Here is a 24,307-nt window from a genome sequence, read left to right on the forward strand (position 1 = left end):
AGCATCCCACATGATCCTACAAGCACCACCAAGAGTGATTCCCAGTGCAGAGTCAGGAGTAAACCCTAAATGCCACCAGGTGTAGCACCAAAACAAAACTGTCTTAAGGTTTATAAAACATTTCATTTGTGTTTACACATCAGAAGTTTTATGTAGGGACTGGAGCAATGAACAGCAGGGAGAATGCTTGCCTTGCACAAAGCCAACCCCAGTTCAATCCCCAGCATCGCATGTGATCCCCCAAGCGCTGCCAGGAGTGAATCCTGAATGCGGAGCCAGTAACGCAGAGCCGGCATCACTGGATGTTGCCCAACATCCCCCACTCTCTGCCCACTCCCCAAAGGGTCCAGCACACCAGAGGAAGAAAGGAACTTCCTATAGTCATGCCATGGGGTCAGAGGAGTACTTACAGCCGGAGCCGGTGAGACGTGGGCAGCCAGCAGTGTAGACGGTAGGCTACATGGACTAGACAGAAATGAATCATGCTCACTCTGGTCCCTGAGCTCCTGGGGCAAGCGAGGAGGATTCGGAACGGTCCTGTGAGAGCTTCCAGGCGCCTTCTGCACCCACCGGCTTCCTTCTTGTCCCCCAGGCTGTGGCCAAAGCTTTGTAACTTAATGCTGCAATGATTTGCTTTATCTGGGTAGCACAGTCCCGGCTGGCTGAGTGCATGGTGAGGCCAAGGACTGATATTTGAATCCAGGAGTGGACACAGTAGGGGAGAGGCCGGGGAGAGGTAGCCTCTGAGTAGAGAGAGAAAGATCAGTTTCCCTTGCCTCTCCCTGCACCCCTTCGTTGCCGCCTCTTTGAGACTTCTGGAAGGTTCCTGAGAGCCTTTGTCTCGTGCTGTCCTTCAAAGAGACACACACATACCGGGTTGTATTGTGCCACGAAGCCCAGTGGTTTTTACGTTGTTGGCCCTGCTGTGTGTGATCACTGGGGTTTGCACTTTGTAGCCATGGAACTCTTGTGAGATGAGATGCTAACTGGGCACCATGTTGGGGAGTTGAATGGCCAGAAATGGCACTTGATGCCAAGATCGCAGACATCATGGTTGCCAGCCAACTCGTACGTGGGATTCCAAGGATTCAAACTCACATCCATTCGCTGGTGAGGCAGATACACTCAACCACTGTACTCTTTCCCCGGGCCCCTTCATAACAAAAATATTAACAGGGAAGGTCCCAAATAATAGGACAGCACATAGGGTGCTTGCCTTGCATGTGACCCATCCCCGACATCTCATTTGATTCCCTCAACTCCAGTAGGAGTGATTCTTTTTTTGGGGGGGGTCACACCCATTGGTCCTCAGGGGTTACACCTGGCTCTGCGCTCAGGAATTGCTCTTGGCAGGCACGGGGGACCATATGGGATGCTGGGAATCGAACCATCGTCCTGGGTCAGTTGCGTGCAAGGTAAATACCCTACTACTGTGCTACCACTCTGGCACCAGGAGTGATTCCTGAGCACCGCTAGGTGTGGCACCATTCCCCCACCCAAAAAAAAAAAAAAAAGGTAATAGTGGCTGGAGTAATAGTTCAGTAGAGAGGAGGGTGTTTGCCTTGCACACAGCTGGCCCGGGTTTGATCCCTGAGTAAACCCTGAGCATCTCCAGATGTGGCTCGGAAGCCAAACAAACAAAAGTTAATAGAAACTTCTAATCATTTGTCTTTATCAGGGTTATGGAATTATCAGAATAAGTGATAATAAAAAGGGTCAGTTGTGTCGGGCGGCCTTGCCAGCCTTGCCTGTACTTGAGACGGATGGTGGGTTGAGTTGGTCCAGTCATTGTGCCAGGCCTTCCCCATAGCAGGGCCGGTGGCATCTCCTGCTACCCTGGGCCTTCCTGGCTCTTGAGTGCCGGGAGCCCCAGAGAGAGGACAGGGAGCACCCTAAAGTAGGTTCCATCCTCTTGGCCGAAGCAAGCATGATCGGGGGATTCGCAGACCTCGGAGGTTCTGAAGGGCCGACGACCAGGCATATGCCAATCAGTGTGTCACAAGGGACCCTGTGCTCTTTTTCTGATTGTGACTTCTCCCCTCCTGCTCATTCAGGGCAGCCTCGGGTTCTCACTTGAGCGCCATGGAGGACTCAGAGCGGACGGAAGTGGTCCTGCTGGCCTGCGGGTCCTTCAACCCCATCACCAACATGCACCTCCGCTTGTTCGAGCTGGCCAAGGACCACATGGACGGGACAGGTAGGGACAACCAGTGACCAAAGCTGCTGCAGCTGGCCCCAGGCCTGGTGGGAGCTGCAACAGGGAGTAGCCCCCCCAATACTACAGGCGGTTGTCTTGTATAAGGGTGACAGGGTTTAAGGCCCGGCACCCACTGTGGTCCCCTGAGCTCCCACTGGGTATGGCCTAAATCTTTTTTTTTTTCTTTTTTTGAGGGCTACACCTAGCAGCACTCAGGACTTACTCTTAGCTCTGCACTCAGAAAATATTCCTGGCAAACTCAGAGGATCCAATGGGATGCCAGGGATCAAATCCCAGTGGTCTGGGGCCGGGAAGGTGGCGCTAGAGGTAAGGTGTCCGCCTTGCAAGCGCTAGCGTAGGACAGACCGCGGTTCGATCCCCCAGTGTCCCATATGATCTCCCCAAGCCAGGGGCGATTTCTGAGCGCATAGCCAGGAGTAACCCCTGAGCGTCAAACGGGTGTGGCCCATAAAACAAAAACAAACAAAAAAAAAAATCCCAGTGGTTTAAGATTAAAGTTTTTTTTGTTTTTGTTTTTGTTTTTTTTGTTTTTGGGCCACACCCGGTAACGCTCAGGGGTTACTCCTGGCTATGTGCTCAGAAGTTGCTCCTGGCTTGGGGGACCATATGGGACACCGGGGGATCGAACCTCGGTCCGTCCAAGGCTAGCACAGGCAAGGCAGGCACCTTACCTTTAGCGCCACCGCCCGGCCCAAGTTTTTTTCTTTTAATTTGTTGCTGCTGTTGTTTTTTGAGCCACACCTGGAGGCGCTCAGGGGTTACTCCAGGCTCTGTGCTCAGAAATCGTTCCCAGCATGCTTCAGGGTCCTATGGGATGCTGGGGATCAAACCAGGCTTGGCTACATGTAAGGCAAATGCCCTCCCCACTGTGCTATCACTCTTGCCCCTAAATTTTTTGTTTTTGCAATGAAGCCACAGTGACCCACAGTGTTGACCCTCTGTATTGCGTATCTGTGTCATCATCTCTTGCCTCCTGTCCCCTCTGCCTCTTTCCCCAGGGAAGTACCGAGTCACCAAGGGCATCATTTCTCCGGTCAGCGATGCCTACAGGAAGAAAGGCCTGGTCGCTGCCCGGCACCGAGTGGCCATGGCCAAGCTCGCAACCCAGAGCTCCCCGTGGGTGACTGTGGACCCCTGGGAGAGTCTCCAGAAGCACTGGACAGAGACGGTGAAGGTGCTGAGGTGCCTGTGCTGGCCCCACGGGCAGTGGGGGGCAGTGATGTGCTGGGGTCCCCCCCACCCCCATCCCCTCAAGGCTATTCCCTAGCGGGGGGCCCACCATGGGAGCTCGTAACCTGGTACCATTTGTCATCATGTGTATGTCCCTGCCTGTGTCTCTCTTGTGTGCCAGCCAAGAGGAGTGCCTGCTTCCCAACTGGAGGGTGCAGTGGCACTGACCCGGGAGAAGGGGGCCCGGGTGGAGCGGGCTGAGACCAGAACGCAGGTCCCCACCTGCCTCCCTGCTCGGATGGTGAGACGTTGTGTCGGCTAAAACCAGTGTGTGTGCACCAGTGTGAGAACTGGGTATACTGCATGTGTGTACATGTGTGTCAGTGTTGGTGTGCCAGCAGGCTCGCTAGCACAGCTATCCACCAACAGTCTTTTCTGGCCTCGAAGGAGCACTTTCTTGTGAGACATAAGGCAGACTCCTAACACATTCAGTTCAGCTCATCATGAGGGAAGGATGTCATGGGGCCTCCCCAAGCAGTAGCCTGTGTTCCTTAGGTGTGGTGTGTGTGTTTCTTACTGGTGCAAAGCCCTAGGCACCCTGATGTCCACATTCAAGTGAGGTGCAGGTCTTGCAGGGAATCCCTCGTGTCAATGAGGCTTTTCCTCAGTCTTCATCCTTGTCCTGGGCACCTTCGCTCCACGGGCAGATTGCACCATTCAACGGTCACAAGTGGGCTCAGGCAGCTGCTAGCCCAGCTTCTCAGCCCCCTCTGCTTGGATGAATGGGGACCCCGGACGTGGCTGGGCAGCAGGACACGTGTCACTCGCGTGACACCAGCTTGCTCCGCTCTGTCGCTTCTTAGGCACCATCAAGAGAAACTCCAGGCGAGCTCCAGGGGACAGCAGCTGGGCTCTGCCGGGACGGACAGGCCAGGTCGGAAGAGGAAGTGGGCTGAGGAGAGACACAATCGCAGCCCCAGGAAAGCCCCGGAGCCCCCGACAAAGGGTCTGTATGCTTCACCCAGGAAAGAGCGAGTGGAGTGGACTGAGTGGTTAAAATTGAAAAGACGGGGGCCGGGCGGTGGCGCTGGAGGTAAGGTGCCTGCCTTGCCTGCGCTAGCCTAGGACGGACCGCGGTTCGATCCCCCGGCGTCCCATATGGTCCCCCAAGCCAGGAGCAACTTCTGAGTGCATAGCCAGGAGTAACCCCTGAGCGTCAAATGGGTGTGGCCCAAAAACCAAAAAAAAAAAAAAAAAAACTGAAAAGACTAGAGCGGCTGCCCTGTGTTTCCATGTCTGTCAGGGTGCGAACTAGAGAAGCTCCAGGCTGATGGCCAGATGGAGGGATGGGACTGCATAGGGTGCTGTGAGCTCACTAATTCTGTAGCTGCCTGCCTGCCCTCCCTCCTTCATTCATTTTTTCTCAATCATCTTTCCCCCTTTACCTCCCTCCCTCCTTCCTCCTTTACCTTCTTCATTTCCTCCTTCCTTTCTTTACTTTTCTCCTTCTGTCCTCCCTTTCCTCCATCCTTCCCTCCTGCCTTCTTCGCCTTCTTCCTTTCTAGTTTCCCTCCTTCCCTTCTTCCTTTTTATTTTTATTATCATTTTTGTTTTGTTTGGGCTACACCTGGTGATGCTCAGGGGTTACTCTTGGCTCTGCTCCTGGCAGGGCCGGAGAGATAGCATAGATGTAAGGCATTAGCCTTGCATCCAGAAGGACGATGGTTCGAATTCCGGCATTCCATTTACTCCCCTGAGCCTGCCAGGAACGATTTCTGAGCGTAGAACCAGGAGTAACCCCTGAGCACTGCCGTATGTGACCCCCCCCCCAAAAAAAATCGCTCCTGGCAGGGCCTGAGAGATAGCATGGGGATAAGGCATTTGCCCTGCATGCAGAAGGTCAGTGGTTTGAATCCTGGCATCCCATCTGGTCCCTCGAGCCTCTCAGGAGCGATTTCTGAGCATAGGACCAGGAGTAACCCCTGAGCACTGCTGGGTGTGACCCAAAAACCAAGAAAAGAAAAAAATTGCTCCTGGCTTGGGGGTCCATATGAGACACCAGGGAATTGAACCGCAGTCCGTCCTAGGCTAGCACGTCCTAGGCTTACTGCTTGCGCCACCACTCCATCCTTTTTCTTTTTCTTTTTCTTTTTATTTTTTGGAGGGTCACACCCTGCAGCGTTCAAGGGTTACTCCTGGCTCTATGCTCAGAAATCGCCCCTGGCAGGCTCAGGGGACCATATGGGATGCCGGGATTCGAATCATCGTCCTTCTGCATGTAAGGCAAACGCGCTACCTCCATGCTATCTCTCCGGCCCCTTTTATTTCTTTTTTTTTTTTTTTTTTTTTTTTGGGTTTTTGGGCCACACCCGGTAATGCTCAGGGGTTACTCCTGGCTATGTGCTCAGAAGTTGCTCCTGGCTTGGGGGACCATATGGGACACCGGGGGATCGAACCACGGTCCGTCCAAGGCTAGCGCTGGCAAGGCAGGCACCTTACCTTCAGCGCCACCGCCCGGCCCCTATTTCTTTTTTTTAATTTAAACTTTATTTATAGTTTGACTGATTGGTTTTTGCGCCACATCCAGTGGCGCTCAGGGGTTACTCCTGGCTCTGCTTTCAGAAATTGCTCCTGGAAGGCTGGGGAACCATATGGTGTGCCAGGAATCAAATTGGGTCTCTTCTGGGTTGATCGCATGCAAGGCCATATGGGATGTCGGCGGAGATCAAACCTGGGTCAGCAAACACCCTACCCACTGTGCTGTCACTCTGGCCCCCTTTCCTTCCTTCTTTCCTTCTTCCTCCTTCCTGTTCCCTCCCTTCTACTCTATTTCACCTTCTTTTTCTTCCTCCCCTTTCTTTTCTCCTCTCCTTTCTTCCTTTCATCCTCTTTCCTTCCCCACTTCCCTCTACCTGTCTTCAGTTCAGTCGGATGCCAAGGTTGATCAGTGCTCTATCTCTCTCTCAGGTGTGCCCCAAATCAAGCTGCTGTGCGGTGCGGACCTGCTGGAGTCCTTTGGGGTTCCACACTTGTGGAAGAGCGAGGATATTGCCCTCATTGTGGGCCACTATGGGCTCGTGTGCATCACACGGGTGGGCAGTGATGCTCAGAAATTCATCTATGAGTCCGAGGTGCTGTGGCAGCACCGGCACAACATCCACCTGGTGAGCGAGTGGGTCCCCAACGACATCTCGTCCACCCGCATCCGCCAGGCCCTGCGCCGGGGCCAGAGCATCCGCTACCTGGTGCCCGATCCCGTGCAGGAGTACATAGAGCAGCACCGACTGTACAGCCAGGAGAGCGAGGAGAACAATGCGGGCCTCACCTTGGCCCCTCTGGAGAGAAACATGGCAAAAGCCAATGCCAGGAACACCGTGGCCTCATAGTCTTGGCATGGCCCATCTGCGAGCAGCGAGCATTGGACCGTCTTTCATACACTAGAACTTTCGGAAGGAGCCAAAGCGGGCCAGAGAGATAGTACAGTGGGAAACCCTCTCGCCATGTGGGAAACCAACCTGGGTCGATCCCAGCATTCCCCCTAAGTTTCCCCGAACACCAGGAGTGATTCCTGCTTACAGAGCCAGGCAGACCCCCTGAGCACCGCCAGGTGTGACCCTAAAACCATGATCTCAGGCTTTATTGAAATGAAGAGACACCCCCTACTATGTGCCTCCAGCTCAGAGCCCAGTGCTGAGAAATGGCTTTGAGGGTCCCCCTGACCCAAATTGCAGCACTCCAACTCCCTCATCTATGTTCCAGTCTACTGTGCCGGCCACTGGTGGATTTTCAGGGTATGGGGGCAAAATCTATGCTCGTCTTTCTTCCAATTTACTCCTTTTGGATGAACACTGAGGTGGAACTATTGAATGAGAAAGCTGGAGCTTTAGATTTAAAAACACAGTTTATTAGCTGGTTTGCTGCTGATTTTTGAGGCCGTGGTGGCTTTACCAGAGCCTCAGAAACAGCTTTTGTAGGAGAGTTACCGTCCGTCTCCTGAATCCCTTTTACCAACTTCACTTCTCTCCCTCCCTTGCTCTCAAGGAGGTAGAATTTGTAGGAGGCTGGTTGTTGAGTTTGTGGGTGAATCTTCAGCCCCAGACCAGTCTTAAGGGAATCCCAGGGCCAAGATGCGCCCCCCTGTGGGCTCTGCAGCGTGCTAGGCAGCCTCGACCCTCACATGTAATGTGATCTTGGACTAGTAGTCTTGGACTAGTTCAACAAAAGGGCCATCAAGAAGCTAATATTAGCCCATCAGAAAACTTGGGGTTTGGGCCAAAGAGATAGCACCGCAGTAGGGCATTTGCCTTGCAAGCTGCCAATCCAGGATGGATGGTGGTTCTAATCCCGGTATCCCATATGGTCCCCAGTTTTTTTTGTTTGTTTGTTTTTGTTTTTGTGGTTTTTGTGTCACACAGTGCTCAGGGGTTATTCCTGGCTCCAGGCTCAGAAATTGCTCCTTGCAGGCATGGGGGACCATATGGGGCGCCGGAATTCGAACTGATGACCTCCTGCATGAAAGGCAAACGCCTTACCTCCATGCTATCTCTCCGGCCCCAGGTCCCCAGTTTTTGCCAGGAGTCACTTCTGAGTGGAGAGCCAGGACTAACCCCTGAGTGCTGCTGGGTGTGACCAAAAAAAAAAAAAAAAGAAAGAAAACTTGGATTTTCTGGGGAAGATGCCGCCTCATTCACTTGAAGTGTAGTGCGCACTGCAGAGACCAGCACGAGGGACACCTCTCTTCCACAGCCTTATCTAGGAGCAGCCCAGCCCTGTGGGGAGCACTGAGTGACCCCAGGCCCCACCCGCTCCAGCAGACCCAGAGTCCCAACGCTAACCTGTCATGCTGCTGTTTGTGATCGCCGGCTTTGCACCAAATTCAAGCTGCTGTCCTCTTGGTCCTCTGCTAGTGCCTCAGAGTCGCCTCACGGACAGAACTTTCTCTCAGACTAATAGGAATTGGCCCAGTAGGACCTCACGGGCGTTAGCTGTGACCCCCACGACTGTGCCAGAAAGGAGAAAAGAGCCCAGTGTTCCCTTCATCAGCCTTTGCCAGCTGCCTTTGTCTGGCCACATGGGGAACCAAGAGCTGCAGTTTGGTCTTGGTTTTGGTTTGGGGGGCCCCGTATCCAATCATGCTCAGAGCTTGTTCTTGACTCAGCTCAGTGATCACACTACATGTAGAGCTGGAATCCAACCTTGGTCCCCACATGCAGGGCACTTGCCTGCTGTCACTGTCTGTCTCTCCTGCCCCAAATGTGGCTTCTGAAGCTGGTCCTTTGCTGCCTGTTAGCCCACTCCCACCCCCTACTTGTGTCATCAGCCTCCAACCCAGGAGATCTCCAGAGAGGCCAGGGCTTGAGGCCCCCTTCAGCTGGGCACTGGACACTGCCCTCCAGATGAAAAGCTTACCCCCAGGGCAGCAGGATCTGAAGCTGGAGCCCCAAAGGCACATCTGCTGCCATTGGAATAGCTGAGATATAATGGGGCACTGGAACAGTGACTGCAGGACAGGGAGGAGAGTAGGTATAGGCAGAATTCACACACACATATTTTTCTTCACATCTTTCATTAGAATATCTTTAGAAAACCTGTCAGCTCACTGCTTCAAAGAAGGTGACAAGTTTCCTGAAGAAGAGCAGTATTTTGCCCAACACCTTGGTACAGACCCCACAGATGTCTCGTAGTGCCCAGAGCTAAGGGCTAACGTCTCAGAATTCATGGGCCAGGGATGTGAATCAGTGAGTAAGTGAGAGACAGAAGAGAGAGCTTTTTATGTACAAGGCCATGAGTTCCACAAGTGTTAGCTTCCTCTCTCTTATTCACAGAGTAGAAAGTAGTTCAGACAAATATTCTGAGATCAGTCTCATCTCAAACTATCCTCCCAATTCCACTTTCTACCCCCTGATACCTCTTAAGTTTTCTTTGCACAGTGTTTGCAGACCACGTGTGGTTCTTGAAAGAACGTGCATGCTAGGGGTCAGGGCCAGGCCTTCTGCCTGCAAAATCTGTGCCCCAGTCCATGGAAATAGGGCTCTGTCCAGCTCTGTTCCTTACAAAGAGAACACCATGGAGAGAACACCATGCCTTGCACGCAGCCAGCCCAGGTTCCATCTCCAGCATCCCATATGGTCCCCTGAGCCTGCCAGGAGTAATCCCCTGAGCACCACTGGGTGTGGCCCAAAAACAAACAAGAAAACTTTGAGGGCCACAGAGAGAGACAGTGGCCAGCCCCAGGGTCCTCAGCACCACATATGGCTTCCTGAGAACTGCCAGGTATGACCCGTCCAAAAATTTTTATTTGAATCATTTGTGATACTTAGTTGAGACCAATAAAAATTAGCAAGTTTATTAGAGACATGGAGTTTATCAGAGAATCATATTTGTGAATGAATATCTCAGTGGTCTGTAGTTTTTGTCAGAATCAGGGTGCTTATTTCTAGACTGAATCAAAAAATGCTTGGGGCCGGGCGGTGGCGCTAAAGATAAGGTGCCTGCCTTGCCTGTGCTAGCTTTGGACGGACCGCGGTTCGATCCCCCGGTGTCCCATATGGTCCCCCAAGCCAGGAGCAACTTCTGAGCACATAGCCAGGAGTAACCCCTGAGCGTTACCGGGTGTGGCCCAAAAACCAAAAAAAAAAAAAAAAATGCCCATCCCTTTGCTGGCAAACTGTCTCTTGGACCCGATGGTGAAGATTCAGGTTTCCTGAGTTTGTATGTATGTGGTGCTGGGGATCAAACTCAGGTTATAGCGCAGCACTGAAATTTTGTTGTCGTTTTTTGAGTCACACCCAACAGCACTCGGATTACTCTTGGCTCTGTGCTCAGAAATCGCTCCTGGCAGGCACAAAGAACCATATGGGATGGCGAGGATCAAACCCAGGTCTGTTCCGGGTTGTCTGCATGCAAGGCAAATGCCCTACCACTGTACTATTGCTCTGGCCCCCCAACACTAGTAGTATTTCATAACATAAATTTCCTTCTTGACCCAGAGAAAGGCCCCTAGAAACCCTTTCCACAGTCCACAATTAACCACAATAACAGTCACTCTGGTTCCAATCCCCAGCACCTACATAGGTCTCTGAGCACTGCCAGGGGTGATCTCTGAGCACTACTGGGTGTGAGCTCTCCTCTGCCAAAAGAACTATAAATTTAGAGGTAAACTTGGGGACGGAACAAAACTACAGTAGGCAGAGCACTTGCCTTGCAACTGGCTGACACAGATTCAATCTCTGGTACCCCAGATGGCCCCCCAAGCCTGCCAGGAGTGATCACTGAAGACGAATAAGCCTTGAGCACAGCCAGATGTGGCTCAAAACGAAAGTTCCCAGAGCCAGGGGCTTGATGAAGGGGAAAGCCAACTGGCTGGCTGATGGGAGAAACTTTTGATGTGGAGGGTTAGACTCTCATAAAGAATTTGGATTGGGGCCGGGCGGTGGCGCTGGAGGTAAGGTGCCTGCCTTGCCTGCGCTAGCCTAGGATGGACCGCGGTTCAATCCCCCGGCGTCCCATATGGTCCCCCAAGAAGCCAGGAGCGACTTCTGAGCACATAGCCAGGAGTAACCCCTGAGCGTCACAGGGTGTGGCCCAAAAAAACAAAAAAAAAAAAAAAGAATTTGGATTTAGGGGCCGGGCGGTGGCGCTGGAGGTAAGGTAAGCCTTACCTGCGCTAGCCTAGGAGACGGACCGCGGTTCGATCCCCCGGCGTCCCATATGGTCCCCCAAGCCAGGAGCGACTTCTGAGCGCATAGCCAGGAGTAAATGAGCGCATAGCCAGGAGTAACCCCTGAGCGTCACCGGGTGTGGCCCAAAAACCAAAAAAAAAAAAAAAAAAAAAAAGAATTTGGATTTGAGTGTGTGTCACGAAAACGACATAATTTTCCTTCCGAATCACTACAATAAATGTGATTTAAAAAAATTCCTGGGCCCGGAGAGATAGCACAGTGGCGTTTGCCTTGCAAGCAGCCAATCCAGGACCAAAGGTGGTTGGTTCGAATCCCGGTGTCCCATATGGTCCCCCGTGCCTGCCAGGAGCTATTTCTGAGCAGACAGCCAGGAGTAACCCCTGAGCACCGCTGGGTGTGACCCAAAAACCAAAAAAAAAAAAAAAAAAAAATTCCTAGTGCCTGTGTCTGTCCCATAACATCAGGCCTGTGAGCCTGCCATGAGTCTTTGCCAGGAGAGGGGCCCACCGCCCAGGGTCCCTTTTTGTAAATAAGGTCTAACTTCTTACTCCTCAACATTCTGGGCACTTTCAGCTTCTCCGAGCTACCACCTGGCTGTTTCCTCCCTCTAACCCAGAAGTATTTCTTAGATGCTGGTTGACAGCATGCAAGGCAAACAGCCTCTCTGCTGTACTATTTCTCCAGCCTCCTTGGCTACAGTTTTATGGTTTTCTTAGCCAGATGGATGGGAAGAAAGAGTCTTTGGCTGGAGTGATAGCACAGAGGTAGGGTGTTCGCCTTGCATGCAGCCCACCTAGGATGGACCTGGGTTCGATCCCCAACATCCCGTATGGTTCCCCCAAGCCTGCCAGGAGCTATTTCTTTTTTGTTTGTTTTGTTTGGGGGGTCACACCCAGCAGCACTCAGGGGTTACTCCTGGCTCTACACTCAGAAATTAATCCTGGCAGGCTAGGAGGACCACATGTGTGCCAGAATTCAAACCACTGTCCTGCATGCAAGGCAAATGCCCTACCTCCATGCTATCTCTCTGGCCCCACCAAGAGCTATTTCTGAGTGCAGTTAGGGGTAGTAACCCCTGAGTAATCAGGTATGGCCCAACACCAAAAAACAAACAAAAACTAAAGGGGACCACAGCAGAGGCACAGGCGGTAAGGCATCTGCCTTGTGCATGCTAGCCTAGGACAGACGGTGGTTCGATCCCCCATGTCCCGTATGTTCCCCCAAGCCAGGAGTGATTTCTGAGCACAGAGCCAGGAACAACCCTGAGTGTCACCAGGTGTGGCCCCAAAACAAAACAAAAACAACAAAAGGGTTTCAATTTGACTAGCTAATTTTAATTTCCTTTTGAGAACTTTCAGACCCTCATCAGAAGAATGATCTTAAGAGTTGAGGAGAGAATGAATATCTTATTCTACGGGCTAGGGTGATCTATATCCAGGCTTCTCCATTGGAGGGATCTCTCCCTGCTCAAGCTGGGAAAAAAAATCCAAACATGGGACCAGAGTATTGCACAGTAGAAAGGCTTTTGCTTTGCATTCGGGCAACTTGAGTTCGATCTCCAGCATCCCATATGATCCCCAGAGCCTGCCAGGAGTAATTTCTGAGTGCAGAGCCAGGAGGAACTTCTGAGCACTGCCCTATTTGACTCAAAATCAAAAACAAAAAGCCAAACAGCACGCCCAGACTCTGATTTTATTATTAACTATTTCTGTGGTCGCAGATTTCAGGACAACATTGAGAACAATAATATCTTAAAAACGGGAACTATTGGGGGCCAGAGAGATAGTACAGTGGAAAGACGTTTGCCTTACATGCGGCTGACCCAGGATGGAAATGGATTCAATTCCCAGCATTCCATATGGTCCCCCGAGCCTGCCAGGAGCAATTTCTGAGTGCAGAGCCAGGAATTATCCCTGAGCATCTCTGCGAGTGATCCAAAAACCAAACCAAACAAAAAAAGATGGGAACTATGTCTCAGGCCTGGAGAGATAGCACAACGGCGTTTGCCTTGCAAGTAGCCGATCCAGGACCAAAGGTGGTTGGTTCGAATCCCGGTGTCCCATATGGTCCCCGTGCCTGCCAGGAACTATTTCTGAGCAGACAGCCAGGAGTAACTCCTGAGCACCGCCGGGTGTGGCCCAAAAACCAAAAACAAAACAAAACAAAACAAAACAAAACAAAACAAAACAAAACAAAAAAACTATGTCTCCATGTCCTAGGTGTCAGATCTCAAGTTTCCGAAATCTGCTCCAGTTTCAAATCTTTCAAATAGCTAAGTAAGGGACTGATGAGATCTCAGGGGTTTATAGCTATCAATTAATTTTCATCCAGATTCAAATGCCCAGCACTGCCAACAACTCTCCAGTTCCACCTTTTTTTTTTTTTTTTTTTGAGGGTTTCTTTTGGGTCACATTCTGCAGCGCTCAGGGGTTACTCCTGGCTCTATGCTCAGGAATCACCCCTGACAGGCACGGGGGTCCATATGGGATGCCAGGATTTGAACCACCATCCTTCTGGACACAAGGCAAATGCCTTATCTCCATGCTATCTCTTCGCCCCCCCCCAGTTCCACCTTAACCTCAACCATCTCTGCAGCCCAACACTTGGATATTTTGTCTGTTTTGTGGGGTTCATATTTGCCCATGCTCAAGGTTACTCCTGGCTCTACACTCAGGGGTCACTCCTGGCGAGCTCAGGAGAATATATGGGATAGAGGAATCAAATCCAGACCAGCTGCATGTAAAGCCAGCATTCTACCTCTATGCTATCACTCTGTCAACATCCAGCTCCTCCTTAGAGGTTTTTTTTTTTGTTGTTGTTGTTGTTTTTTTGTTTTTCGGCCACATCCAGTGGTGCTCGGGGTTACTCCTGGCTATCTGCTCAGAAATAGCTCCTGGCTATTCTGACTATATGAGACTCCAGGATTCAAATCAACCACCTTAGGTCTTGGGTCGGCTGCTTACAAGGCAAACACTCTGTGCTATCTCTCCAGCCCCAGAGGTGTTTTTTTTTTTTTAAGTTTATTTATTTTGTTTTTTAGGCCACACCTAGCAGTGTTCAGAGGTTAATTCTGGCTCTGTACTCAGAAATTACTTTTGGCAGGCTCTGGGGACCATATGGGATGCTGGGGATCGAACGCGGGTTTGTCCTAGGTCATGCAGCTTTGCAAGCTAAGCATGCAAGGCAAAGGCCCTACTGCTGACTTATCACTAGGCCACCACCCTTTTTTTTTTAATCTAACTGGGCAGTGCATAAGGTTTATTCCTGACTCCAAACTCTGGAATCACTCCTGACAGTGCTTGAGGGATCCTATGATTTAACCTGGGTCGGTCACATCCAAGGCAAATGCTCTCCCATTTTTTTTTTGTTTTTGTTTTTTGTTTTTTGTTTTGTTTTTGGGTCACACCCGGCAGCGCTCAGGGGTTACTCCTGGCTTCATGCTCAGAAATCGCTCCTGGCAGGCTTGGGGGACCATATGGGACGCCGGGATTCGAACCGATGACCTTCTGCATGAAAGGCTAACCCCTTACCTCCATGCTATCTCTCCGGCCCCAAATGCTCTCCCTTTTGTGCTATCAGTCCACCACCATCCCCATAGAGAGTTTTTTGTTTTTGTTTTTGTTTTGTTTTGTTTGGAGTTCACACCCAGCAGCATTCAGGGGTTACTCCTGGCTCTGTGCTCAGAAATTGCTCCTGGCAGGCTCGGGGGACCATATGGGATGCTGGGATTTGAATCATCATCTTTCTGCATGCAAGACAAATGCCCTACCTCCCTGTTACCATTCCGCGTTCCGCTCCATAGAGTTTTTAAACAAATTTATGGGGCCAGGGAGGCAGAGGAATTAGCAGTTATAAGGTCCTGAGTTCTTTTCCCCGGCACCTAAAAGAGACTCTGGGCAAATTCTAAATCCATTGGAAAGGGGCCGGGCGGTGGCACTAAAGGTAAGGTGCCTGCCTTGCCTGCGCTAGCCTTGGACGGACCGCGGTTCGATCCCCCGGTGTCCCATATGGTCCCCCAAGCCAGGAGCAACTTCTGAGCACGTAGCCAGGAGTAACCCCTGAGCATTACCGGGTGTGGCCCAAAAACCAAAAAAAAAAAATAAATAAATAAAATAAATCCGTTGGAAAACAAACAGCACCCAGAGGAGACGTTGGTTTTGGGGCTGGATAGCACAGCAGTGGGGTGTTTGCCTTGCATGCGGCTGATCCAAAATGGACCTGGGTTCGATCCCCAGCATCCCATATGGCCTCCTGAGCCTGTCAGGAGTCATTTCTGAGCTCAGAGCCAGGAATAACCCCTGAGTGCCGCCGTATGTGGCCCAAAAACAAACAAAAAACACACCAGCCTTCAGGGCCCGGAGAGATAGCACAGCGGCGTTTGCCTTGCAAGCAGCTGATCCAGGACCAAAGGTGGTTGGTTCGAATCCCGGTGTCCCATAGGGTCCCCCGTGCCTGCCAGGAGCTATTTCTGAGCAGACAGCCAGGAGTAACCCCTGAGCACCGCTGGGTGTGACCCCCCCAAAACAAACAAACAAACAAACAAAACACACCAGCCTTCCAACCAATCTGGTGTCCTGGAGTGTCCCCAATCATTACTTAGAGTTCCATGGAAACACTTGTGGGCACAATTTTCTCAGCATTAATCAAGCCATTCCCAGGCAGAGGCTCTTCTATCCCAGGTCGGCTGATTTCAGGAATTCCCTGACAACACACTCACTCATAAATGCTTCCAATATTTATGCAGAATACCAGGCTCCTGTTACAGCCACAGTAATCCACAAATCGCCTGTTAATTAAATAATTTGTAATTATACCAACTGCAAAGTTAGTCATCATAGTCATCATTCATTAAACTCTAATTACTTTTATTCTCTTCCCCAGGTTCATGTTTTTGTTTTGTTTTGTTTTTGCTTGGGCCACACCCGGTGACGCTCAGGGGTTACTTCTGGTTTGGGGGACCATATGGGACTCCGGGGGATCGAACCGCGGCCCATCCTAGGCTAGCGCAGGCAAGGCAGATGCCTTACCTCTAGTGCCACCTCTCCGGCCCCAGGATCATGTTTTTACTTACATGTTAACAATACTTTTCTCTAGGTGAAGGGCTGGAGCAATACCGCATCAGTAGGGCATTTGCCTTGCATGGAATTGACCTGGCTTCAATCCCCAGCATCCCATATGGTCCCACGAGCCTGCCAGGAGTAACCCTGAGCGCCACCAGGATGGCCCCAAAACAAAAACAAACAACAAAAATGACCAGCAGGTGGAGAGCTTGCCTTACACATGGTGGAATTGGAGTCAATCTCAAGCACCGCCAGGAGTAAGCCTTGAGTATCATTGGCCCAGGAAAAAATATAAATACATATATAATTATTATTAATATGTTATATAATTATATATAATAAAAATAATCAATATAATTTATTATATATTACAATAACATTATATTATTAATATATAGTTTTGGTTTGGGGGCCACACCTATCAGTGATCATGGGTTACTCCTGACTCTATGCTCAGAAATTGCTCCTGACAGGCTTGGGGGTCCAATATGGGAGGAGATTGAACCTGTGTCCGTCCCGGCTGGGCTGTGTGCAAGGCAAAAGCTCTACTGCTGTGCTGTCTCTCCAATCCCATATTTTTCTTTAAAAGTTAGGGGCTGGAGCGGTGGTGCTAGAGGTAAGGCGTCTGCCTTGCAAGCGCTAGCCTAGGAGCAATTTCTGAGCACATAGCCAGGAGTAACCCCCTGAGTGTCACCGGATGTGGGCCCTCCCAAAAAAGAGCTGGAGTGATGGCGCAGCAGCAGGGCATTTGCCTTGCATGCAGCTGACCCAGGACAGACCTGGGTTCAATCCCCAGCATCCCATATGATCCTCCAAGTCAGGAGCAATTTCTGAGCACATAGCCAGGAGTAACCCTGAGCATCACCAGGTGTGGGCCAAAATAACAAATAAATAAATAAATAAATAAATAAATAAATAAATAAATAAATAATGAAAAATTGCACCAGAGGCCAGAGTGATAGCAAAGCGGTAGGGCGTTTGCCTTGTAAGCTGCTGACCTGGGATGAGTCCTGGTTTGATTTCCAGCATCCCATATGGTCTCCTCAAGCCTGCCAGGAGCCATTTCTGAGTAAAGAGCCAAGAGTAACTAACCCCTGAGAGATAGAGTACAGCAGGGAGGGCACTTGGATGCAGCTGACCTGGGTTCATTCCCTTGTATAGTCCCCTAAATCTTGCCAGGAGTGGACCTGGAGCACAGAGTTAGAAGTAAATTTCCACCCAGTATTGCCCCAAAACCAATTTTAAAAAAAATGGAAGGAAGGAAGGAAACAAAAACCTCATCTCCTGTGTCTAAAATAAAGCCAGAGGCCCCATGATTCCACTGAGTCTTGGGGTCACCAACTTCCCCACAGAGGACTTTGGCAAACTGGTTCCAACCAGCTCCTGGAGCTTGCTCCCAGAACAGAGCCCTGACCCAATTTCACTTTTCTCTCATTTAATCTAAAATACATATTACATTTTATGCTCCTGCTGCATGATTACAAGCTGATGGGACATAGAATATATGCGTATAAACATGTGACCCTTACACACATGCACCACTTTAGACCGCCCAATCATTGCTACTCATGCCCGACCTATGATGCACATTTCTCCTCTTAATCCTTAAAAACAAAACAAAACAAAACAAAACAAAACAAAACAAGGGCTCTGGAGCGATAGCACAGCAGGTAGGGTGCTTGCCATGCAAGTGGTTGACTAGGGTTCTACCCCAGCATCCTGTATGGTCCCTTGAGCCTGCCAGGAGGAGTGAGCCCTGAGAGCAGAGTCAGGAGTAACCCCTGAGCACCACCGGGTGTGGCCCAAAAACCAATCAAATCAATCAATCAATCAATAAAAATAAAAAATCTGACTTCAGGGCCCGGAGAGATAGTACAGCGGCGTTTGCCTTGCAAGCGGCGGATCCAGGACCAAAGGTGGTTGGTTCGAATCCCGGTGTCCCATATGGTCCCCCGTGCCTGCCAGGAGCTATTTCTGAGCAGACAGCCAGGAGTAACCCGAGCACCGCTGGGTGTGACCCAAAAACTAAAAAAAAAAAAAATCTGACTTCTAGGAATTTGAGTCTGGGACTTGATTCCCTGGGAGACGCCCCGCCCCTCAGCAAAAGGACACGCCCTTCCACACAGCGCCCCGCCCCCTATCAAGAGGCCACGCCCTTTTCACAGAGACCACGCCCCTCCGATGAGAGTTCCCTCCCTTCGTCGTAGGCCCGCCCCCTTCTCACCAATGGCCCCTTCCTCTGTCACTCATGGTCCTACCCTTCCCCGCTACAAGTAGTCCTGCCCTTTACTTCAAGAGGCCACGCCCCTTTGTCACTAGTGGCCTCTCCCTCTGTCACTCAACGGTCCTGTCCCGCCCCACTACACAGTAGTCCCACCCCTTTTCTTCAGAGACCCCGCCCCCTCCTCCCTAGTGGCCTTTTCCTCTGTCACTCAATAGTCCTGCCCCCCACCCCACTACACAGTAGTCCCACTCTTCTCCAGAGACCCCGCCCCCTCCTCCCTAGTGGCCTCTTCCCCTGTCACTCAATAGTCCTGCCCCGCCCCGCTACACAGTAGTCCCACCCCTTTTCAGAGGCCACGCCCCCTCCTCCCTAGTGGCCTTTTCCTTTGTCACTCAATAGTCCTGCCCCACCCCACTACACAGTAGTCCCACTCCTTTTCTCCAGAGACCCCGCCCCCTCCTCCCTAGTGGCCTCTTTTCTGTCACTCAATAGTCCTGCCCCGCCCTGCTACACAGTAGCCCAACCCCTTTTCTTCAGAGGCCACGCCCTTCACATTAGTGGCCCCTCCCTCTGTCACTCAGTGGTTCCCCACCCCATTACATATGACCACGCCCCTTTGCCATAGACCCCGCCCCGTTAGCGGCCTTGCCTTCCAGGCTTGGGCCCTCCTGGAGTTCGAGCCCTGCATTGAGTTTTAAGTTTTCTGGAAGTTTCTGGAAGCAGAGCCACAGTGCCCACAGCAGGAAGGGGCTGGGTCACTGGAGTCCTGGTCGGTGGTAGAAGCGCCGGGGTACTCCAGGCAGGCCCTTCCCCGCTCCTCAGTCCCTGCATGAGGCACCCAGAGGTAAAGGAGGTTGCAAGGGGCAAAACCTGGCAAACTGCAGGGTTGGAGGAGGCCGGATCCCAGTGCTCCCATCTTGGAGCACCAGACACTGAGCAGTGACTCTCTGGCCTGAGGTCCATGGGTTTTGCATTTTAGGACATTTTTGTTTGTTTGTTTTTCTCCCCCTCCAGGAGTGATTCTTGAGCACTGAGCCAAGAGTCATCTGTGAGCACCAACTGGTGTGGCCCAGGACGCATCTCCATTCCACGTCCCCCCTACTAAATGGCCACAGGTCGCCCCAGAGGTCCAGGCTGATGTCTACTACTTAGGTCATGAACATCAGAGAGGTGGAAGGAACATCAGTATCATAAGGTGTGGCCCAAACACCCTCTATTATTTTCTTTGTTTGTTTGTTTGTTTTGGGGCCAGACACCTGGCATTACTCCTGACTCTGTTCTCAAAAGTCTCTCCTGACAGGCTTGGGGGACCCTATGGAATGCTGGGGATCAAACCCTAGTCCTTGCATGCAAGGCCAGCACCCTACCGCTGTCCTATCACTCCAGCCTGCATCCTCAAGTTTTTTAAATAAAAATAAAAATAAGGGACCGGAGCAGTGGCAAAGTGGTAAGGTGTCTTGCCTTGCCTGCGCTAGCCTAGGACGGACCATGGTTGATTCCCCTAGTGTTCCATATGGTCCCCCAAGCCAGAAGCGATTTCTGAGCACATAGCCATGAATAATCCCTGATCGTCACTGGGTGTGGCCCAAAAACCAATTAATACATAAATAAAAATAAAAATAAATTTTAGATGAACATTTTAACTCGCTTGGGAACCAGAGCTAGTAGGTTAGGGCGTTTGCCTTTCACTCAGTTGGCCTAGGTTCCATCCCTAGCATTCCATGGGGTCCCCTGAGCACCTCCAGGAGTGCTTCCTGAGCGCATAACCAGAAGTAATCTCTGAGCATCAAGTGAGACCTCCAAACAAAACCCATTTTAATTAGTTTGGGGACTTGGCGATTGTTCTGGCTTTGTTTGCTTTGTTTTTGGGCCACACCCAGTAGTACTCAGGGGTTACTCCTGGCTCTGTGCTCTGGGGTCATTCCTGGCAGGGGGACCATATGAGATACCGATGATCAAACTTGGGTTGGCCACGTGCAAGGCAAGCACCCTACCAGCTCTGTGCTATCACTGGTTTTATTTGTTTTGGTTTTGGTTTTGATTTTAGTTTTTTGAGTGGCACAGGTCAGCTGCCTGCAAGGCAAACACCCTACTGCTGTGCTATCTCTTCAGCCCCCTTTTCTGGCATTTTAGACTATCTCCAGCAGTGCTAGGGGAATCGAACCCTGGGCCCTCAGCTCTTTGAACTACGCCCGTGACCTTTAACTAATTTTTTTTTCTGTTTTGGTTTTTGGGCCACACCCAGTGATACTCAAGGGTTACTCCTGGCTATGCTCTCAGAAATCGCTCCTGTCTTGGGGGGACCATATGGGACACCGGGGATTGAACCACAGTTTGTCCCAGGCTAGCGCCGGCAAAGCAGATGCCTTACTGCTCCGCACCACCGCTCCAGCCCCGACTCTTAATGAATCTTAATGAATCTTTTTTTTTTTTTTTTTTTTTTTTTTTTTTTTTTTTTTTGTTTTTGGGCCACACCCGGTAATGCTCAGGGGTTACTCCTGGCTATGCGCTCAGAAGTTACTCCTGGCTTGGGGGACCATATGGGACACCGGGGGATCGAACCACAGTCCGTCCAAGGCTAGCACAGGCAAGGCAGGCACCTTACCTTTAGCGCCACCGCCCTGCCCCGAATCTTAATGAATCTTAAGGTTAACTAGATACAACACTTAGGAATCTATGAACGTGGGGCCAGAGTAATAGCACAGTGGTAGGGCATTTGCCTTGCATGTGGCCAACTCAGGCCGGACTAAGATTTGATTTTCAGCATCCCATAGGGTCTCCCAAGCCTGCCAAGAGCAATTTCTGAGTGCAGACCCAAGAATAACTTCTGAATGCCGCTGTGTCTGGGCCCCAAAAACAAACAATCTATAAACATAAAACATAATATTGATTCATTTTTTGCTGGTGGAGAGTTAGGCTTTTTCCCGGAATAACACACTTGGCTGTAGGCAGCAGATAGGAGAGTTAGGTGGCACTGTCTCCCAGGAGTCCCACCCCCGGAACTAGGAGCTAATCCATCACCCCAAAATGCACCTCATAGTCTGCCCTCTCAGCCCCTGCCTGTGCCTCTTTCCTGCCTGTCTTTGGCACTGATTCCCTAGACACATGTACACAGCCTAGTAGAATGTCTTCCTGCTGCAGGCTGGATAACATTCCCCTGCCTGGAGGGGTGTCTCCCACACACACCCCCTTTATCTGCCAGTGTACTTCCTGGTGGCTGTGAGCCTCCGAGCTTGGGATAATACTCTCGAAATCTGGACTCAATCTGGCTAGGGCCACAAGTGGGTCAATCCTCCAACTCAGTGCGGAAAGAGCTTTACAGGCCGGATACAGGCAACATCATTTCTAGGGAAACATTTGCCATCTGATATGCACCGTGATTGCTGCTGCATGCAGAGTGGCTCGGTGACTAATCCTGTTTCAGTGCCATGGAGACATTTACTAATTGATTCTAGGACTGGTTTTGTTTCTGGGACCTTCTCAAGCTACCTCATCTGATTTGATCTCTTAATGTTCTCAGAGCTTTGTGATTTACAAACTGATTCATCTCTGCCCAGCTTCTCATCAACCTCTCGTAGTTTCTTTTTTGGTTTGTTTGTTTTGGGGCCACATCCATGATGCTCAGGGGTTAAGCCTAGCTATGCATTCAGAAATTGCTCCTGACTTGGGGCTGGGGGGGGGCATATAGGGGATCGAACCACAGTCAGTCCTAGGCTAGCATGCGTAAGGCAGACACCTTTCGCCCTGTGCCACCGCTCTGGCCCCCCACGTGGAACTTCTGAGGATCTGCCAAACTGTTCCTCAGCAGGCAGGTCAAGTACACTGTCCCAGCTTCTTACGGTGCTTGTTTCCTGTGTGGAAAATAGTCATATAGGGACAGGAGTGGGGATGTTTGCCTTGCATACAGAAGGACAGTGGTTCGAATTCCGGCATCCCATATGGTCCCCAGAGCCTGCCAGGAGCGATTTCTAAAAACAAAAAAACAAACAAACAAAAAAAAAAAACAAAGAAAGAAAAATAGTCATATAGGGGCCAAAGCAATAGCTCAGCGGGGAGGGCATTTGCCTTGCAAGCAGCTGACCTGAATTTTATCCCTGGCATCCCATATGGTTCGCCAAACCCGAGAGGAGTGATTTCTGAGTGCAGAACCAGGAGTATCCCCTGAGTGCTGCCGGGTGTGGCCCCAAACCAAAAATAAACAAAGATATTTGTGAATTAAAACAAATACATTAAAATAATAATAAAATAATAACTAATATAATAAATAATAAAAATAATTATAGGGCCGGAGAGAGAGCATGGAGGTAAGGCATTTGCCTTTCATGCAGAAGGTCATTGGTTCGAATCCCAGCATCCCACTTGGTCTCCCCAGCCTGCCAGGAGCGATTTCTGAGCAGGGAGCCAGGAGTAACCCCTGAGGGTTGCCGGGTGTGACCCAAAAACCAATAATAATAATAATAATAATAATAGTAATAATAAGCCAGAGCAATAGCACAGCAGTAGGGCGTTTGCCTTGCACGAGGCCAACCCAGGACGGACTCTGATTTGATTCCTGGCATCCCATATGTTCCCCTGAGCCTGCCAAAGGAGATTTCTGTGCGCAGAGCCAGGAGTAACCCCTGAGCGCCGCCGGGTGTGGTCCCAAAACCAAATAATAATAATAAAGTTTGGTGACTGTGGGGCCTGAGAGATAGCATGGAGATAAGATGTTTGCCTTGCATGCAAAAGGTTGGTGGTTCGAATCCTGGCATTCCATATGGTCCCCCAAGCATGTCCGGAGCAATTTCTAAGTGTAGAGCCAGGAGTTGCCCTGAGCACTGCTGGGTGTGACCCAAAAACCAAAAAAAAAAAAAAAGTTTGGTGACTGCAGTTTTGTTTCCAGTGTTTAGTCTGTTATTTGAATAAAGAGCTCCCCCACTTTACAATATATCTAAGATCCCTAGCTCCTATTTTTCCCCCTTTATCTCCTCCCCCCCCCACATCAATTTTTCTCCTCTGTTCTTCTGCCCATACTCTGGGCTCAAGGGTGATCTAGGTGTGAACCCCCCACCCCCCCAAAAAAAAAAAAAAAAACACCTCATATGCTTAGGAAGGGAAAGTTTTATTTTGTTTTATTTTCTGTGTTTTTTTTTTTTTTGGCAGAGTGTGCAGCACTCGGGTTCCTCCTAGCTCTGCGCTCAGAAATCTTTCTTGGCAGGCTCAGGGGACCTTACGGGATGCCAGGAATCAAACTTGGGTTCGTTCTGGGTCAGCTGCATGTAAGGCAAACACCCTACTGCTGTACTATTGCTCCAACCCTAGTTTCTCTCTCTCTCTCTCTCTCTCTCTCTCTCTCTCTCTCTCTCTCTGTCTGTCTCGGCTGATTTTTGTTTTATTTTGTTTGGGGACTATACCAGGTGACTCTCAGGCATTTCTCTGGCTCTGTGCTCAGAAATTACTCCTGACAGGCTTGGGGGACTATATGGGATGCCAGGGATTGAATCCAGGTTGGTTATATGCAAGATATATATATAGATATATATAGATATATATAGATATATATATCCAAACACTATCAGGATTTGCTTCACCCACTGTATACTCTCTATATATCTATATATATATATATTTTATATATATTTTATATATATATATATTTGAAGCAAATCCTGATAGTGTTTGGAGTGATCCCCAAACAGAGCCGGAAGAAAGCCCTGGTCACTGTCAGGTGTGGCCCCCAAACCACTGACAAATTCTAGTCTGCCCTAATACTAAAATAAGATATGAGATAAAAATCTGTATTACCTCATGAAAAAAAAGTTATTTTGTACTTATTTTTCTGGGCTAGGGTCACACTGGCTATGCTTAGGACTTACTTCCAGCTCTATGTTCTCTCTCGGTTTTTGGCCCACACCTGGGGGTGCTTAGGGGTTCTTCCTGGCTCTGCACTTAGAAATTACTCCAGGCAGGGCCG

The 24,307-nt window shown here is 50.3% G+C and overlaps 2 protein-coding genes across 9 annotated transcripts in view; one reads left to right on the top strand and one right to left on the bottom strand.

Annotated features, from left to right (window-relative positions):
• The window catches only part of CLSTN1 (calsyntenin 1), an 833,174-nt gene that overhangs the window by 173,349 nt on the left and 635,518 nt on the right, over nucleotides 1–24,307 (bottom strand). The gene's annotated exons all lie outside the window — the stretch shown is intronic.
• Nucleotides 2,083–7,182, top strand: NMNAT1 (nicotinamide nucleotide adenylyltransferase 1). Its single transcript, XM_049775385.1, has 4 exons — nucleotides 2,083–2,197; nucleotides 3,217–3,400; nucleotides 4,252–4,394; nucleotides 6,356–7,182. Exons 1-4 carry the CDS (start codon nucleotides 2,083–2,085, stop codon nucleotides 6,772–6,774), a joined length of 861 nt encoding a protein of 286 aa, XP_049631342.1. The 3' UTR covers nucleotides 6,775–7,182.

This window comes from Suncus etruscus, chromosome 6 (genome assembly GCF_024139225.1).
Source record: "Suncus etruscus isolate mSunEtr1 chromosome 6, mSunEtr1.pri.cur, whole genome shotgun sequence".
Taxonomy (NCBI): Eukaryota; Metazoa; Chordata; class Mammalia; order Eulipotyphla; family Soricidae; genus Suncus; species Suncus etruscus.

What these genes read in the sequence shown, in the direction of transcription:
- NMNAT1 (XM_049775385.1), top strand. Translation starts at nt 2,083, where the DNA reads ATGGAGGACTCAGAGCGGACGGAAGTGGTCCTGCTGGCCTGCGGGTCC. An exon ending in GGACCACATGGACGGGACAG is followed by an intron (nt 2,198 to 3,216) that starts GTAGGGACAACC and finishes CTCTTTCCCCAG; the next exon opens with GGAAGTACCGAGTCACCAAG. An exon ending in CCCGGAGCCCCCGACAAAGG is followed by an intron (nt 4,395 to 6,355) that starts GTCTGTATGCTT and finishes TCTCTCTCTCAG; the next exon opens with GTGTGCCCCAAATCAAGCTG.